At 38.1% G+C, this 19840-nt stretch overlaps 2 protein-coding genes across 2 annotated transcripts; both read right to left on the minus strand.

Moving 5' to 3' along the window:
- Window positions 1-6253: 6253 nt before the first annotated feature.
- On the minus strand, window positions 6254-9235 carry LOC128549177 (organic anion transporter 3-like). The gene is made up of 2 exons (XM_053525668.1): window positions 9167-9235; window positions 6254-7366 (listed from the first exon to the last, which is right to left on the minus strand). The coding sequence occupies exons 1-2, from the start codon at window positions 9209-9211 to the stop codon at window positions 7154-7156; spliced, it is 258 nt and encodes an 85-aa protein (XP_053381643.1). The 5' UTR covers window positions 9212-9235; the 3' UTR covers window positions 6254-7153.
- Window positions 9236-10354: 1119 nt separating this feature from the next.
- On the minus strand, window positions 10355-18013 carry LOC123558212 (solute carrier family 22 member 13-like). The gene is made up of 8 exons (XM_053524320.1): window positions 17933-18013; window positions 16601-16700; window positions 16097-16227; window positions 15706-15905; window positions 13611-14063; window positions 12611-12745; window positions 10968-11053; window positions 10355-10395 (listed from the first exon to the last, which is right to left on the minus strand). The coding sequence occupies exons 1-8, from the start codon at window positions 18011-18013 to the stop codon at window positions 10355-10357; spliced, it is 1227 nt and encodes a 408-aa protein (XP_053380295.1).
- Between the last annotated feature and the right edge of the window lie 1827 nt (window positions 18014-19840).

Below are 19840 nucleotides of genomic sequence, written 5' to 3' on the forward strand. Positions count from 1 at the left end.
CACGAAAAAACATGCGTTATTTCTACATAAGAAGATACAAGGAGATGCCTTGGAAGAATAGAACACAACTAACTTTTTCTAAGCAAAATAACAGCAGGTTTGAATCTGTTTATTAGATGTAACGAAATGTGCAACACCACTCACGTCCCCTAGCACCGGATTAGTAGTTGAATTTAATGTACTCTATGATCCCAAAGATCCAGAATATATAGCAGCGCTGAATCAAAGTACTCACAATTTTAATAAAAAACAAGTGAGTGTAGTTCCTGTTATTGATGTGCTTGAGCCGTCGTATTTTACATATTGTTTGAGCAATAGCTACTTGTCTATAAACACAACAGATGGTTGATGATTTTTTTAGAACTTAAAATAAACAAGTCCGCCAGCAGATGTTTACATTCAATTTGGTACTTGCCTAAAGGTCCGAGGACTCTCCAAATGTGATTGATATTTTCAACATGTAGCTTCTTTAATATTTGTTTTACAGTCGAAAGGACTTTAGAGTATTGACAGTTAACAGCACGATTTGAATCAAGAGTAAAAATGGAAACAAAAGTATGCATATATATTTTAGATTGGTGTATAAACGTGTCCAGAAGCCAGGTGGCTTTCTGGTGATCGAGTCCTAAAGCCGAGATCAATGTCTTCCCGCTGACGCAAAAAAAAAAGGCGTATTGTAAATCATGTGAAAAATCATCAAGTCAAATGCACGTTTATAGGTGATAATTAATTCGTTCATTTATTACAACTGTGTTCTTTGAAGCGGTCAACATGTTCTAGTATATATAACGCACAACCCAAGTTACAAAAACTATCAGTTTCTAAACATGTTTTTTAATTTTTTGATGTTAATTCAGTAACATACTTTGTGTACAGTGCAAATATCAAATAAACTGGCATCAGTCTTAAGCCTTTAAACAATATCTCTGCATTAATCTCAATAGCACTTCTGAAAAAGACAACAATTTATTATCCTGACCGACATGAATAGCTAGATGAAAAGAATATTCTGAATTATCAGGTCTTTGAAAAAAATATCTTTATTACAGATTACTTGATCTTCACATACTCTGTAAACCTACTTAGTATCAAGAATAACAATTAACCATACGTTATTATGTTTGAGTACTACAGTGAGACAAATCAATTGAAACCTGCTGCCAGTTCTAGTATTGGACCTTAAACATAAACTTGCATTAAACTTCCGAGATTGACAGCTTTCTAAAAAAAACAATGCAAAACTACTTCATTATTCAGTACCAACAGTTGCAAATGTACCTAAGAAAAATTTTCCTAACAATTGCACTACGGCCTCAAGTATGAATTAACAGAAATAGCCAACCTTACCTCAAGTAACTTGAATCTTACCACAACTATCTGCAAATCACTGTAAGTATACGAACACATAACAATGTACACAACCGTTCCGGAGTCACCGAAACCTTACCCACAGTGGGTACAACCGTTCCGCGAGTCGTTGAAACCTTTCCCAAAATGGGCACAGCCGTTCCTTAAGTAATTGGAACCTTACCAACAGTGGGCACAACCGTTCAGCGAGTCACTGAAACCTTACCCACAGTTGGCACAGCCGTTCGGCGAGTAACTGAAACCTTACCAACAATGGGCACAACCGTCTCTCGATTAGTTGAAGCCTTACCCACACTAGGCACAATCGTACTGCAAGTAACTAAAATCTTACCTACAATTGCTACAATCGTGCCGCAAGTAACTGAAATTTTACCCACGTTACGCACAACTGTACCGCAAGTAACTTTAATCTTATCCACGTAAGACACAACCATGCTGCAAGTCACTGACAAGTAACTGAAACCTAACCCGCACTAAGCACAACTGTGCCGCAACTAACTGAAATCTTACTATAAGTAACTGAAATTTTACTTACACAACACACAAACGTACCACAAGTAATTGAAATTTTACCCACAATAGGCACAACTGTACCTCATGTAACTAAAATCTTACCCACACTATACACAACCGTAAAACAAGTAACTGAAATCTTACCCACAATAAGCACAACCGTACCACAAGTAACTGAAATCTTACCCACAATAAGCACAACCGTAAAACAAGTAACTGAAATCTTACCCACAATAAGCACAACCGTACCACAAGTAACTGAACTCTTACCCACGGTACACAAGTAACTGAAATCTTACCCACACTACACAAGTAACTGAAATCTACCCACACTACACAAGTAACTGAAATCTTACCCATAGTACACAAAACCGTGCCGCAAGTAACTAAACTTTTACCAACGGTACACCCAACCGTATCACAAGTAACTGAAATCTTACCAACGGTACACACAACCGTATCACAAGTAACTGAAATCTTACCCATAGTACACAAAACCGTGCCGCAAGTAACTGTACTCTTACCCACGGTAAACAAAACCGTGCCGCAAGTAACTGAACTCTTACCCACGGTACACAAAACCGTGCCGCAAGTAACTGAACTCTTACCCACGGTAAACAAAACCGTGCCGCAAGTAACTGAGCGCTTACCCACGGTAAACAAAACCGTGCCCCAAGTAACTGAACTCTTACCCATAGTACACAAAACCGTGCCGCAAGTAACTGAACTCTTACCCACGGTACAAAAAACCGTGCCGCAAGTAACTGAAATCTTACCCACGGTAAACAAAACCGTGCCGCAAGTAACTGAACTCTTACCCACGGTACTGAACTCTTACCCACGGTACACAAAACCGTGCCGCAAGTAACTGAACTCTTACCCACGGTACACAAAACCGTGCCGCAAGAAACTGAACTCTTACCCACGTACCACAAACCGTGCCGCAAGTAACTGAACTCTTACCCACGTAAACAAAACCGTGCCCCAAGTAACTGAACTCTTACCCCACGGTAAACAAAACCGTGCCCCAAGTAACTGAACTCTTACCCACGGTAAACAAAACCGTGCCGCAAGTAACTGAACTCTTACCCACGGTAAACAAAACCGTGCCGCAAGTAACTGAACTCTTACCCACGGTAAACAAAACCGTGCCGCAAGTAACTGAACTCTTACCCACGTACACAAAACCGTGCCGCAAGTAACTGAACTCTTACCCACGGTTAACAAAACCGTGCCGCAAGTAACTGAACTCTTACTCACGGTACACAAAACCGTGCCGCAAGTAACTGAACTCTTACCAACTGTACACAAAACCGTGCCGCAAGTAACTGAACTCTTACCCACAGTACTCAAAACCGTGCCGCAAGTAACTGAACTCTTACCCACGGTACACAAAACCGTGCCGCAAGTAACTGAACTCTTACCCACGGTACACAAAACCGTGCCGCAAGTAACTGAACTCTTACCCACGGTACACAAAACCGTGCCGCAAGTAACTGAACTCTTACCCACGGTACACAAAACCGTGCCGCAAGTAACTGAACTCTTACCCACGGTACACAAAACCGTGCCGCAAGTAACTGAACTCTTACCCACGGTACACAAAACCGTGCCGCAAGTAACTGAACTCTCACCCACGGTACACAAAACCGTGCCGCAAGTAACTGAACTCTCACCCACGGTACACAAAACCGTGCCGCAAGTAACTGAACTCTCACCCACGGTACACAAAACCGTGCCCCAAGTAACTGAACTCTCACCCACGGTACACAAAACCGTGCCGCAAGTAACTGAACTCTCACCCACAGTACACAAAACCGTGCCGCAAGTAACTGAACTCTACCCACGTACACAAAACCGTGCCGCAAGTAACTGAACTCTCACCCACAATACACAAAACCGTGCCGCAAGTAACTGAACTCTCACCACGTACACAAAACCGTGCCGCAAGTAACTGAACTCTACCCACGGTACACAAAACCGTGCCCAAGTAACTGAACTCTCACCCACGGTACACAAAACCGTGCCGCAAGTAACTGAACTCTCACCCACGTACACAAAACCGTGCCCCAAGTAACTGAACTCTCCCCCACGTACACAAAACCGTGCCCCAAGTAACTGAACTCTCACCCACGGTACACAAAACCGTGCCCCAAGTAACTGAACTCTCACCCACGGTACACAAAACCGTGCCGCAAGTAACTGAACTCTCACCCACGGTACACAAAACCGTGCCGCAAGTAACTGAACTCTCACCCACGGTACACAAAACCGTGCCGCAAGTAACTGAACTCTCACCCACGGTACACAAAACCGTGCCGCAAGTAACTGAACTCTCACCCACAGTACACAAAACCGTGCCGCAAGTAACTGAACTCTTACCCACAGTACACAAAACCGTACCGCAAGTAACTGAACTCTCACACACAGTACACAAAACCGTACCGCAAGTAACTGAACTCTTACCCACAGTACACAAAACCGTACCGCAAGTAACTGAACTCTTACCCACAGTACACAAAACCGTACCGCAAGTAACTGAACTCTTACCCACAGTACACAAAACCGTGCCGCAAGTAACTGAACTCTTACCCACAGTACACAAAACCGTGCCGCAAGTAACTGAACTCTTACCCACAGTACACAAAACCGTGCCGCAAGTAACTGAACTCTTACCCACAGTACACAAAACCGTGCCGCAAGTAACTGAACTCTTACCCACAGTACACAAAACCGTGCCGCAAGTAACTGAACTCTTACCCACGGTACACAAAACCGTGCCGCAAGTAACTGAACTCCTAGCCACGGTACACAAAACCGTGCCGCAAGTAACTGAACTCCTAGCCACGGTACACAAAACCGTGCCGCAAGTAACTGAACTCCTAGCCACGGTACACAAAACCGTGCCGCAAGTAACTGAACTCCTACCCACGGTACACAAAACCGTACCGCAAATAACTGAGATCTTACCCACGGTACACAAAACCGTGCCGCAAGTAACTGAACTCCTAGCCACGGTACACAAAACCGTGCCGCAAGTAACTGAACTCCTAGCCACGGTACACAAAACCGTGCCGCAAGTAACTGAACTCTTACACACACTACACAAAACCTTGCCGCAAGTAACTGAACTGTTACACACAGTACACAAAACCGTACCGCAAGTAACTGAACTCTTACCCACAGTACACAAAACCGTGCCCCAAGTAACTGAACTCTTACACACACTACACAAAACCTTGCCGCAAGTAACTGAACTGTTACACACAGTACACAAAACCGTACCGCAAGTAACTGAACTCTTACCCACAGTACACAAAACCGTGCCCCAAGTAACTGAACTCTTACACACACTACACAAAACCTTGCCGCAAGTAACTGAACTGTTACACACAGTACACAAAACCTTGCCGCAAGTAACTGAACTGTTACACACAGTACACAAAACCGTACCGCAAGTAACTGAACTGTTACACACAGTACACAAAACCGTACCGCAAGTAACTGAACTCTTACACACACTACACAAAACCTTGCCGCAAGTAACTGAACTGTTACACACAGTACACAAAACCGTACCGCAAGTAACTGAACTCTTACCCACAGTACACAAAACCGTGCCCCAAGTAACTGAACTCTTACCACACCTACACAAAACCTTGCCGCAAGTAACTGAACTGTTACACACGTACACAAAACCTTGCCGCAAGTAACTGAACTCTACCCACGTACACAAAACCGTACCGCAAGTAACTGAACTCTACCACACTACACAAAACCTGCCGCAAGTAACTGAACTTTACCACAGGTACACAAAACCGTCCGCAAGTAACTGAACTCTACCACAGTACACAAAACCGTGCCGCAAGTAACTGAAATCTTACCCACAGTACACAAAACCGTGCCGCAAGTAACTGAACTCTTACCCACAGTACACAAAACCGTGCCGCAAGTAACTGAACTCTTACCCACAGTACACAAAACCGTGCCGCAAGTAACTGAAATCTTACCCACAGTACACAAAACCGTGCCGCAAGTAACTGAAATCTTACCCACAGTACACAAAACCGTGCCGCAAGTAACTGAAATCTTACCCACAGTACACAAAACCGTGCCGCAAGTAACTGAAATCTTACCCACGGTACACAAAACCGTACCGCAAGTAACTGAAATCTTACCCACGGTACACAAAACCGTACCGCAAGTAACTGAAATCTTACCCACGGTACACAAAACCGTGCCGCAAGTAACTGAACTCTTACACACAGTACACAAAACCGTGCCGCAAGTAACTGAACTCTTACCCACAGTACACAAAACCGTGCCGCAAGTAACTGAACTCTTACCCACAGTACACAAAACCGTGCCGCAAGTAACTGAACTCTTACCAACACCAGGCAGATTTTAAGAACGACTGATTAAGAAACACATTTAATTAGTCAAACCTTTTAGGGATCGAAATGGTGACACCTCCTTCTTGGTCCTCTTTTTTCCCAATATTCAGTGGGCAAGACGGAGCCATGCTGGTTTCTTGTTTGTCTACGTAATTACATGTGCATGTCCTAGCCCTTAAATCATAAGTCTAATAAAATTTTATTATCTGCAGGAAGAACTTTATTTAATTATAACAAATCTACCTAAATTCGAGGGAGAGCGCAGATAAACGGAACGCGGGGTCGTGAGTTCGATCCCCGGGAGGGGCATATGTTCTCCGTGACGATTTGATAAAAGACATTGTGTCTGAAGTCATTCGTCCTCCACCTCTGAATTATGTGGGGCAGTTGGCAGTTACTTGCGGAGAACAGGTTTGTACTGGTACAGAATTCAGGAAAACTGGTTAGGTTAACTGCTTGCAATACTGTTGAAAAACGGTGTTAAAACCAAAACAGACAAACAAAACCTAAGTTCGATAATTTGAAATCGTGTAGGTCGTAGTCAAATATCTATACAAAGCCGTGCGTAAAACAAACGTCCCAGGTACATTTTTCAAATAAAACAAAATAAACCTACAATACCTGTAATAGGTATATCCAATGCAACAAGGGTCACTAACATGTACGAATCAACATTGTAAATTAACCAGACTTGACATACCTATCAGGAAAATACACTGAAAATTCCAAATTTGTTAGAATGGTTGTAACAGTTTAGTCCCAGGTAAAATATAACATAGTAACACATGCAAATAGCATTTATAATATGTCTTGTAAAGTTAATAGCAAAAGCTTGCTATTATTTCGATGAAAAGTACTCAGTGTTTCTATATTTAATTCTAGTTTGAGTCATTTTCTCCTGTTTCTTTAGTTGTGTGTCTATTTTTGCCTATTCTAAGCTCGAATTTGTTCACGCGGTACCATTCTCGAAGCTCCTCTATTGTCTGCGGAAGTTCTACGCCAGTGGTTTCCGGCACAAAGGCAAATAGTAATACTGTTATCAGACACATGACGGCAAACACGCAAGGCGGTAACCATCCAATTTTACTTGACTGAAAATATAGAACACTAAGATGTAAGGAGTACTGTCAAAAACATTCTCTCACCTGCCAAATAGAATATTGACTATTAAGGGAAGCAATATTGAACACAAAATTAGAGAGACTGTGCATACCATATAAAACTGACTGAGCCATTTCCAAAAACAACTGAGCCAATATAAGAAAACATTTAGGTTCAATGTGAAAAATTCAGAACCAATACGAGAAAATAGGGCCAATAAGGGATTCCAGCATTTTCAGTTCTTACATTCTGGGGGCTAATACCATATATCCTTAACGGTTATCCTTTGGCTGAATGCCATCCTCGTACAAATAAGAAGACAGAAAGTCACGTGCACATCCGAAGAACGCTGAATTGCCTAACAACAATACGTAATCAGGCGGAAATTGCCGAATGTATTTACGGCCCAAAACCTTAAATAACACAAACTGAACACATAGACGAAAAAATAAAGGAACACAAGATGGGTATTGCCATGGAACCGCCGGCGGCAAACACAATTACATCTTTTCCAACCTTTTGGGACAGAAGCACAAAGCCTTTGTCAAAATGATAAAAAAAATCCGGTAAAAGACAAAGCTGCGGCGTAACATTTAAATTGTTGTTGTCTTCCAAGAACGTAAGGATGTAGAAAATTACTTGAAATGATAAAGGTCATGTGGCAGAAACGTTTTTTAAAATAAAATGGAGGGAAATCATGAACATTCAGTATGCTTTTGGATAAAAAAACAGTTTAAAAACACATCTTTAGAGAACAAACGAGTCGCACGTTTGGAAATAAGACATTAGATAAACGAGTTCATTACACACTTTATTTAAGCATTTTGCCGTATTGAATATACAGTCGAGACTGTTTTAAGAGACCGACGTTGGGAAGCAGCGAGAAAGGTCACATATGACAGGGAGTCTCTTAAAACAGTCTCACTTAAAGAGAATTCCTATAGTTTTTTTCCTTTCATAGAATTTTTTTAAATACACATATATGATAGGAAAATTTGTGCTGAAAACAATGAACAAATAAAAACAATAGGTCACCAGGCTTGTTTTTGTGAAAAATTGTTTTGAACACACCCACTGTTGCTAAAACTGCCAGCGATTTTTCAACATTTTCATAATTTTCTGCTTTTTAATAAATACCAACCAAAATATACATCCAGGCAGCACAATACGGATTTTTTTTTTACAGATTTTATTATATACTTATTTGATATCATAGTCATATTTGTAATACTCTATCCTTACAATAATGTGTACAAATGAAAAAAAATATTGTTTCATATTTACTTTTGTGAACTTTTTTCAATGAAAAATACCCATAGTGAAGGATATTTTTTTAAATTTTGAAAAAACTCTTTCATAGAATTTTTTCCTGTTTTTCTTGTGTATAGTTAATTGTATTGTGAGCATAAAAATGGCAAAAAATATATGGGTCACCAGGCTAAATTTTATGTTAAGACCGCTAGAATACAACACCTGTTCGGACGGAAATTTGTACTTCTTCCGGCTAGGATAGCTTAGTCCCAATCCATAAATCCAGATGACGGTCCGTATACAGTAAGGAAATGAAATTGATGCAATTACGTCACGAGCTGGACTAGGATAGGACGGACTTCTGATGCATTAATACCTAGTGGTCCAATCCTGTTGTATACCTTTATTTTTTCTAAATGAATTTTTGTTATTTTAATTGAAGATTCTCATAATATTCATTAATATTTTAAATTGATGATAAGAACATAATTAGCAGTTGATTCAATGGATAGGAGCTATAAACATATAAAAAATCTTACCACGTTTCTTGTGAAAGGTGCAATCATAGACCCAACTTTTTCCATGAACGCACACACTCCAAGACCAATATTTCTGTAAAGTAAAATTTAGCTCTTTATGATTTTAATGTAATGTTATTAATCAAGTGATTTTATTATGTTATTTGTTGTTGTTGTATTGGCCCCAGACAAAGATCCAATACGACTGAGAGAAGACAGAGAATAAGGTCAATATGAAATTACATTATTAACCCTTAGCCTGCTAAATTTCTACAATGAACTCGTCCATCTTACAATCTGGGCTGTACCATTAATTGTTAAAAGGAGTGCTTACCAAAAATATCCTGACTGAATGGCGAACAGTGCAGATCTTGATCAGACTGCACGGATGTGCAGGCTGATCATGACCTACACTGGTCGCAAAGGCAGACTAAATCGTGTCCAGCATGATAAGGGTTAAAGATAATTTTATTATTCAACTTTACATAATGACTAGAAAATACAGATACCAAACAAAGGAAAAAGCAAGCCAATATTTTACATTTTTTTTTATTTTAAAGACTTTTAGCAAGATTTCTGCAATGTAAAAATAGTGACTGCCGGGTTGTTGTTTTATTCAATATATATTTTGACAAACTGTCTCCATATTCATGCAGATAAATTTGACAAAACTTAAGTTTCAAGATATAGAAAATATGCTTTTGTTGAAAGAGTAATATTTTCATTTTTTCTTTCTTTCTTTTAAATATTAATGAGCGTGCATAAAAACCAAAAATAGTGGGTTCACACAGGATCAAAGTTATGGCGCTCGCACATCTGGTCAGGATCATTGTACTTTTCGCGCTAATAGCAGCCAATTAAATAGAGAACTGTTACGGGAAATGAATGTGATCTGACCAGACTGGACAGGATGCGCTGCTGATGCTGAATCCATGTGGTCCAATCCCTGTGTTTTTATGCGCGTCATTAATTTGTCATAAATTAAATTTGTATTTTAATTCATTAGTTCCTCATAATATTGATAACAGTTTTGATGAAAAGAACTAATTAGCGTTGATTCATGTATAGAGCTATAACCATCAATAACAAAAGCTGTCCACGTTTACTTGTGTTGTGCAATCAAACCTAACTTTTTTCCAGAAACGCACAACTCAAAAATTTTCAAAGCGAAATTTAAGCTCTTATGTTTAATGTAATATTACAAATTTATTATTCCTTTTTGTTGTTGTATGGCGACAAAGATCCAAACACTGAAAGAAAGGGTAATATGAATTGATTTTACTTAGCTGCAAAATTTACAATAATCGACCCTCATTAAATTGGCGTACCTTAATTTAAAGGAGTGCTTCCTAAAATCCTGTGATGGAAGGAATATATGGGGTGGTCACCTAATTCCAAAGAGTTATGTGTCACATATAAGGTTGATAAATTTTCAGTTCTTTACTTGAAAAATACATCCAGAACAAAGGAAAGCAGGACCGATTAGATGCATTTTCATTTTTTTGAAAGACTTAGCAAGAATCTCATGTAAAAATAATTATGCGGTTGCTTGTTTTTTCATTATTTTGACAAACGCGCTATATTGCATAGAATTGACAAAACTTAAGTTCAAATACAGATAACTTGCTTTGTTGAAAGGAGTAATAGTAACTTTCTTGCTTTAAATGATTTATGCCATGCCTCACAAGTGTTTACGCCCAATATCCAGATGATGGTATTTTTCTTCAGTTATTTTTTTTTTCACGAAGAATATCAAAATACAAAATTGAAATCATTTTCGTATGCATTAAACCTGTGCATGTACAGCAATACTTCCCCTTACCAGCAGTGTATGTTAAAGCTGTTGCAACGGCTAAACCCACGGCAGCAACAAAGTGACCGATCACCGCTGTCCACTTCCTGCCAATTCTGAAATTGAACTAAAAACTGTTAACCTTTACCCTGTTAAATTTCTAAAATGGACTGGTTCATCATTCAATTTGAGCAGTACCATTTATTATTCGAAGGAGTTTTCATTTAAAATTTACAGACTGAATAGCGAACAGTGCAGACCATGATCGGACTGCACGGATGTGCAGGCTGATCTTGGTCTGCGCTTGTTGCAGAGGCAGAATCACTTGCCGCCAGAAGGCTAAAGGTTAAAAGGAGAACAGAAGAGAAGAAATGTCGTGTAGCTGGTAATTCATTTTTACTTTTTCGTGAAAACAGATTTGTTTACACTTACTATCAGGACTAAAACGCCTTTCTATGCGTCTGACCAGTCTTACAAACCATGCAAGTTATTACACCGGAATCTTCTAAATCAAAACAATTCACTGGTGTTTGTCATGTTCAAAAAGCCGGAAATTCTGACAGTCTAAACACAAACTCCACAATCGAAGACTTGCGCCGTAAAATCTGTTTGAAATCTCATGTTTAATGCTAAATATGTTCTTAAAAACAACAATACCGGTCAGACTTTTCACCAGCCTGTACGACAGAACTAGATCTAATTTATTTATTGTAATAGACAAGTAAGTAGATCTATACTTATGACTTCAGACCATCAGAGAAAATAATCTTGATACTAAAACTCAACAAATTAGACACTGAGAAAATGATTATACTTCGATTAAAAAGAAGAACAAGCGAAGAAAGGATGGACTGGTAAGAGATTATTATTTGAGCCGCACCATGAGAAAACCAAACATAGTGCATTTGCGACCAGCATGGATCCGCGCAGTCTGGTCAGGGTCCATGCTGTTCGCTATCGGTTTCTCTATTTGAAAGCGAACAGCATGGATCCTAATCAAACTGCGCGCATGCGCAGGCTGGTCTGGGTCTATGCTGGTTGCAAACGCACTATGTTGGTTTTCTCATGATGCGGCTCATTTTTCCAACCTAGCGGGGAAAAATAAAGTTATCCTTGTTGGATATCAGTACAAGTGTACCTATTGACGTTTCACATCATAATTTTGACGTCATATTATGATGTAATTGTGTGTAAGCAATTTCTTATTTACAATGTCTTTGAAAATGTTCGATGAGATTAACGGTAGGCCAAAAATGATCTTACAAGCCTGCCTGAGTAAAGCAGGTGTTTCCCAACTCTCGGGACTACGTGGATAAAAAACCTCGCTAGCGCTTTTTTTCCATTCCACGTTATCCCTCGGGTTTGAGAAAATCCTAACTGACACAGGCAGGCATGTAAAATCCTATATATAGACGTCAATTTTTGCACAGTAGATCCAGGTTAATTATTGACAACGTAATAATTGGTTAGCATTTTTAATATAATAATAAAATAAATATAATTTAATAGCATATTCGAATGAAAATATACGACCATGTAACATTGTTTAGATGCTTGAATATAAAACCAACTGATAACTGTGATATATCAGATGATATACCACTGAAAGCTTGATTACGTAGTAAACCAAGTATATACTGTATGTAAAACAAATGTCTAGTAAGCAAACGAACCTAGTTAGAATAAAATACTGTAAAAGACAAGATGGATACTCCACCAATGCACTCAAAAAGAAGTTGATATATCTGTCTCCATAGAGATGTGATGAAGTCAAGTATAAGCCAAAGTACACAAAACTGTCACACAGCCTAAATGATAAAGTTATGTAATTTTATGACCCAAGGATAACGTGATAACTATATATCATGACTATAAATAGATTCAAATAAAGGAAATAAATAGTATAAATTAATTCAACATTTTTGTAATTTATAAAAATCTAAATATTTCTGATTTTCGTAGAGATACCAATTAAAAACTGGCTCAGTAGTAAAACATAATGTCTATGTTCGGCGAAAAGGCAACATTTTTGCGTAATAACACTCCATGTGGTTAAGCTTTAAAGTCGAGGATCATTGTAGGGATAATACACGTTTTTGTGTATTAACGTCTGCAGAAGCCCGCGGGATTGTTTGTGACCGAGACCGAAGTTCGAGGTCACAAACATATCCCAAGGGCTTCTGTAGACGTTAATACACAAAAAACGTGTATTGTCGCTATTCTTGCATAAAAAAACATTACACGACGACTTTAGTTCTAAAAGGAGAGTAAACAAGGGAAGAAACGAGTACAAACGTTGTTAGGGGCAGCGCATTTGGCGTTAGTTACTGATACATCAAAACATTCTATGGTTTAGATTGCATCTTTTATGCTTCAAGAAGAGGTTTTTATGAAAGAAAGAAGACGCAGACACCAGATTTCGATCTGCGCATAAATACATATACGACCCTGGGAAAATAATTTTTAATTTCAAAAATAAAAATCGGGTATTAACAGCACGTGAATTGCCTTGTTTGCACACGATTTTTCTCCCGTTTATACATGGGCGGATCCAGAAAAAAAGTAGTTTTTATGCAAGAATATGTTTTAATGCTATTTTAGATACTTGTTTTCTTTTTCTTTTTATTTTATTTTCAGTTTCTAGTTTAGATTCTGATATCTGTGATTGCTTACCAGGTATACCACATTATCATCGATACTATCAATATACGTTTATGTTTGAATATATCAAACATTGTGTATTTCTTCACTTCTATTTCGTCATCATCGAACTCCTCCGTTTTCTGTCCGCCATTTGCATGGCTTATGCTCGAGATATGTTGAACCAGCGGGTCAAGGTCTGCTCCGTTACTTCCTACGATAACATCTCTTTGGCCACGAGTTGGATAGTCAAGACCTGATATCTGACGGAAAAATGCATCCAGAACATCCTCTACATCCTTGGACTCTGGAACATTTGTCATCGCCAGAGCTTTACTATTAGCATCTACCAGATCTCCCCAACCAATTGTCTCCATTACTTCTCCATAGTCTTTCTTATTCCATTTACAGGCATTTTTGATAATTTCCTTTGCTCTGTCAATCTGGTTGTTTGCTATCACCCAGCGTAAAGACTCGTCAGTCATCCTAGACAACAAAATAAAAAATGCTTTTTAGACATTATTAGTATTGATACATTTCTGACTGTAATGAAAAAGGCACAAAATCGTTCTCGAAGAATCAAAACAAAGCAGAAAAACACACACCAAAAACAAAATAAGTTAAGCCATCATCAGCGCCCTAAAATCGAAGATATTACTCTTCATTGTTCAATCTCACCAGTGAATAGATGTGTATAAAAAGACGCAACTTGACCCTGATGGTTGACCTTTGTTTTATAATACATAATGAGGCACAATCTGTTATTGAAAAGGTGTGTACGTAAAACGCTGTATACAAATTCATTCCATATAAGACCACCCTAAGCACACCCCTTATTTCTACAATGAAATAATCGATATGAATAATCAACCTAAGGTCAACCATCGCGGTCAAAGTTCGACAACTATATCTTTAACTTATTAAAGACGCTCGCTACAGTTTCGTATTTTTTCCCTAATAATAGATTTTGATGAAGTGTTCTGTATTACAAGATCATGTTATGATGTATTGAAAACTGAAATTAAATTACTAGGTCACCAGCAGTGTTTCAATTTTATTTGTCCCTGGATATAATGCTATTTTTAACATTTTTCAAAATCTCCATACTCCTAAAATGTATTTCAGTAAAGTACAATAACAAGCATAAATTTGATATCTCAGTATTTTTTTTATAACGGAAAACAATATAGCTAGTGGAAATATGTTCAGATAAATCAAAAGAAATTGATTTTGTAAAAACGAATACTTGTTTAGCAGACCTAAGGGGTATGTTTTCATATTTTGTTCGATTTTAAGTTGGTATTTTTGCTACTTTATCGAGTTTCACATGACAGAATTAAATCAAACTCTGCACATACATTTGGTTATATCAACCTAATCTAAGACAAAAAGAAAATTGGTAGGTCACCATATTAGATTTGGCTGAAATCAAATTACGAGGTTGTGTGTGGCGGGCATTTATACAACGCAGGTTGGTACGAAATACGTAATCAGTTTTTTTATTTCAAATAAGGGCATATATTCAGCCAAACTCTAGACAGTATTCTGTATTTGTCCACAGCTTAAGGATCAAATGGCCCTAGGTCGCTCACCTAAGGAACATCTGGAATAAACTCGCTGAAAGTGTGACTGAGGAAACTTTTTTCTGTATTTTTTATAGGAAGAAATCATTTCGGCTGCTGCATCCTTTACCTCTAACATATTGATCTTAAGAGCAATAGGGGTTATCTACTCCATTTATCAAATCATCCCACTAAATTTGAAGAGAGCAGGTTAAAGGCTTCTCGACAAATTCTACGAAACTCTTTCAGTGTTTGAGCAAGTGACCTAAAGATATATCAAATATCAAACTGCAGATTTCTTAATAAGTGGATTTTACGTGTTTCTGAAGTATTTTGATATCATAGAATGATATAGGTTTCCGCCATTCTCCGAACAAAACCTATTGCTACGGTATGGGTACGGTACGGGGATTAGAAACAATCAAACTGGCACGGTGTTGGGATAAATTTCGACCTGTCCGAAAAAACTACCGCGAGCGCCTTTAATATCAAATATCTGCAGAAATGAAAGGACAGGTTGGGTTAATTCTACTGTTGTTGCTGGATACAAAACATGTTACTGTTACCACCACTGAAGAATAGACCAGGAACTGCACATAGCGTATGTAATCTGTAAGTATTTCCACGGGTAGTCCCTGAATGCATAGGCTATTGGAGACATTAGGGCGCAGAATGAGGTCCAAGACAGTAGTCCTAAAACTGCACAGTAATGACGAATTTCAGTTGGCACTGATTCCAAACACAGAGTTGTGCCAGCCAACAGCCCCTGTAAAAAGAATAGCGATAAGTACTTACAAAATATTTGATAAGAATAAAAGGCGCTTTAAAGAACATGCAAAAGAACAAATAAAACAAGCACAAGTTTTGAATAAACGGAAAAATAGCATAAAATCTTATACAGTACTATGGAACAATAGCAGATTAAGTAATTAGATTAATGTCATTTCAGCCCAGTACCTGTTGAAAGAAGCCCGTCAAGAATTTCAACACCACAAATACAACGTAGCTCCCGCTAAAGGCCATTCCAAGCGATATTCCGAAGGAGATCACGTGACTTAAAACCATAACAGGCTTTCTGCCGTATCGGTCTGAAATATATTGTACAATATCATGGATCACATTACAAAATTTACCTGCTAAAGAATAGAAGTTGCATATCAATAGAAAGTGTAACTTACAGAGTTTGAACAATCAAACAAGAAAGAACTACTAGTAAGTTAGACACTGAATTAACAATTAGCTTACGTTCAAATCTAGGTTTTAACATTGATAAAACTGAAAAAAGAACAACTTGTTGAAGACGGGGACGAAGTGATATTTTGGCAGCAAAAAAATTAAGTATCACCATTTTCCGAGATGAATTATGAAAATCAATATATAGCAATTACAGGGTAATATTGTAGTTAAAATACAAAAGAACAGACGTAAGTCTACTTTGAACTTGTTATGTATTTTACCTACCAGAAAGAGTTGGAAAGACAAACGTTCCGAGCATCAGTCCAGCTGTGTAAAGAACTTGTGTTAGTTCTCCAAGCTCAGCATTCTGACACACAAAATCCCACTGAAATGTCGAAAGATGTGAGTATAAAGGTGCTCTGTAATCGACATTATTATATAAATAGGTATTTAATTTACATAATATGAAGATAATCTTGAAAATCTACATTATTTAAATAATAAATGATGTTTTCGCATGTGCATGAGTTCATCGGAATTCTGAGATAAATAAGTCAAAAGTAATTATTAAAATAACGGTATACTGTTAAAGAAGTTTTAATTTCTATTTTCACCTCCATTAAGTTGATTTTAGGGCTGTTATGAGGGTGACTGACTAGCCACAAACGTCATTTTATTGGAACGTGTTTCAATTGCCGCCCCCACCACCGGTGGAAAATTATCATTATTGTCGATATGGTTTTCAAGGTATATAACCCTTTCCATGCTAAATTTCTATGATGAACTTGTTTATCCTTCAGTTTGGACAGTACCATTCACTATTAAAAGTGGTGCTTACCAAAACGACACTGACTGAATGGTAAACACTGCTGATCAATTATCTGCACTGGTCACAAGGGAGAATCAATCGTGTCCATTATGATAAGGGATAAACTTGAGATTTTATAGTAAATGACTGAAAAAAATGTTGAAAAAGACACTTAACCAGAACGCTTGCACGCACGCACGCACACACGGCGGCTCTACATTTAAAATTTATATTTTGAAAATGGAGCAGTACTAGGGTAATGAATACGGCATTTACTGCTAAACATGGAAAACGCAGGTCCTAAAAGCGTTTATTTCTAATAACTACACTTTCCCAATTGTCATAGGTGGTGGGTAACCCTCTGTAGTGGTGGTTAACTCTCTGTAGGTGGTGGTTAACCCTCTGTAGGTGGTGGTTAACCCTCTGTAGTGGTGGTTAACTCTCTGTAGGTGGTGGTTAACCCTCTGTAGGTGGTGGTTAACCCTCTGTAGTGGTGATTAACCCTCTGTAGTGGTGGTTAACCCTCTGTAGTGGTGGTTAACCCTCTGTAGGTGGTGGTTAACCCTGTGTAGGTGGTGATTAACCCTCTGTAGTGGTGATTAACCCTCTGTAGGTGGTGGTTAACCCTCTTTAGTGGTGATTAACCCTCTGTAGTGGTGGTTAACCCTCTTGTAGTGGTGTTAACCCTCTTAGTGGTGATAACCTCTGTAGTGGTGGTTATCGTATGGTGTTAATTCTATGTGGTTAACTCTCTGTAGTGGATGAGTTAACCCTCTGTATGTGTGTTAACCTTGTAGGTGGTGATTAACCCTCTGTTTGCTATTAACCCTCTGTGTGGTTAACCTCTGTGGTGAATGATTAACCTCTTTGGTGGTACTAGTAACCCTCATGTTACCAGTGGTGGTTAACTCTGTATGTATTACCTCTGTAGTGTGATAACCCCTATGGTGTTCGGTAATGTTTGATTTAGTACTTAGTACATTAGTGAAAACTTGTAATCACGTATAGTTTTGCGTAGTTCCTGTTTTCTTAGTGGTGAAATTGTCTAACTCTGTAGGTGTTTTGGTTCCCATATCCAGCTAGTTCCGTGTAAGCTGATACATGAATGTAATACTACATCGCATTTAATGATGTCCTTACATTGCTTAGGGTCATTGCCTGCTTTGCACTGGAAATCTGGTCGGTGACCTGCAAGCAGACATAATTAAACACTTTTATGCATATTTGATTATAATATTATCTCCTTATTTAGGGATATTAAAGTACCTAAACTGTCACTATAAATACAATGTATGCCCTTTTTTTATGAATTTAGAATTTAAAGTTATAATATTCTTGTTTCAGTAAATTACGCTTACGCTAAAACGACGTCGTCGTTAACGTGCGAGGACGTCAATGTTGTTGTTTTTTTTGCGGCCATGAAAGAGCGCTTACTATATTTTATCAGCTGCTTTAGATTAAGGGCATATTAGAATCGAAATAATGTATACTACTAGTAGTAAAATCATGTTTATCTAAATTAATTCACTCAAAATCGGTTTATACGTTGCCGTAATAATTCACTCGTGAATTTTTTGAGCGGACGTATAACCTCTTCCCATGTTTTAATAACGTTAAAACACGGTTTTTCACGTTTCTGATGTTTTTTGTATTGTTTACAATCCGTTGCTTCTTTTCTCAACAATGTAAATTCTAATCAAACAATCTGTAAAGTATGGTGGCATATTTCTGCCAACCACATATCCACATCATGATTTATGTAGACAGTTTTCTCTAAAAATGACATATATCCAGTTATCATCTGGCAAGTGGCAAAATTGCGTGTTATCCTGATAAATATGTTAACAGGACAAAACTGCCTGTTAGTGCCTACTCCTGCCATCCACATAGTCACATAAATAAGTGGTTATTGTGAAAGGTTTCTTGATATCCAGTTAATATTCGTACCAAATTTGGAGATTAACAGTTAGACTTTTCGTCCCTTATACGGTATACGGAATGAATGCGTGTATGTCACTTTATGTAATTTCATTTATTCCGTAATTACGGGATATTGCCAAATTGAATCATAACTGACTAAGTGACAAAACATCGAGATACCTAGCTAACGGAAGTGAATATGTGGATGGCAGTAACGGGCACCAACAGGCAGTTTTGTCCTATTAAGATACTTAAGTGGATAACACGCAGTTTAGCAACTTGTCAGATAATAAGTGAATAAGTGACATATTTTACGAAAAATTCCGAGATAAATAAGTGGATATGTGGTTGGCAGAAATATGCAACCATAGTAAAGTTTTAAATCAATGGTAGCGGTCAAGTATTCAGTTGCTCAAACCAGTGCCTATGCTTCATTAACCAGAGTCTGGGGTTATAAAGTCGCATTTTAGGCTTCATCATATCAGCAATGAATGACTCCAGGTGCAATTTCAAAACTTCCCGTTGGCAAGCTTGCATTATTGTAAGACTGGTACCTTATCTCGGACCCAGCTCTTGTTCTTTCGAAGGACGTTTTATATAATAGAACACGAATCAAGTTAAACTCTAACCTCTATTCACAATCGAAGTTAAAAGCTATTTTCTAGCTTTTTACGTAATTGGCAAATGTATGTTACTTATTATATAAACCCTGCGTCATTCCGGACCGTGTAGACATATCGGTATTACGATAGGATGCTTGTTGAAAAAACAACGGAAAAGACCGAATCCATCGAATA

The sequence above is a fragment of the Mercenaria mercenaria genome, chromosome 15, assembly GCF_021730395.1.
Source record: "Mercenaria mercenaria strain notata chromosome 15, MADL_Memer_1, whole genome shotgun sequence".
Classification (NCBI taxonomy): Eukaryota; Metazoa; Mollusca; class Bivalvia; order Venerida; family Veneridae; genus Mercenaria; species Mercenaria mercenaria.

Bases quoted from the DNA above. Each gene is read 5' to 3' on its own strand.
- LOC128549177 (XM_053525668.1), bottom strand. From the start codon at position 9,211: ATGGAAAAAGTTGGGTCTATGATTGCACCTTTCACAAGAAACGTG. The intron at 7,367-9,166 runs GTAAGATTTTTT...CTATATTTTCAG, and splicing joins CACCTTTCACAAGAAACGTG to TCAAGTAAAATTGGATGGTT.
- LOC123558212 (XM_053524320.1), bottom strand. From the start codon at position 18,013: ATGAGGGTTACTAGTACCACCAAAGAGGTTAATCATTCACCACAGAGG. The intron at 15,906-16,096 runs GTACTGGGCTGA...TTCTTTTTACAG, and splicing joins TGACGGGCTTCTTTCAACAG to GGGCTGTTGGCTGGCACAAC. The intron at 11,054-12,610 runs GTTCGTTTGCTT...GTTCAATTTCAG, and splicing joins CAGTATTTTATTCTAACTAG to AATTGGCAGGAAGTGGACAG.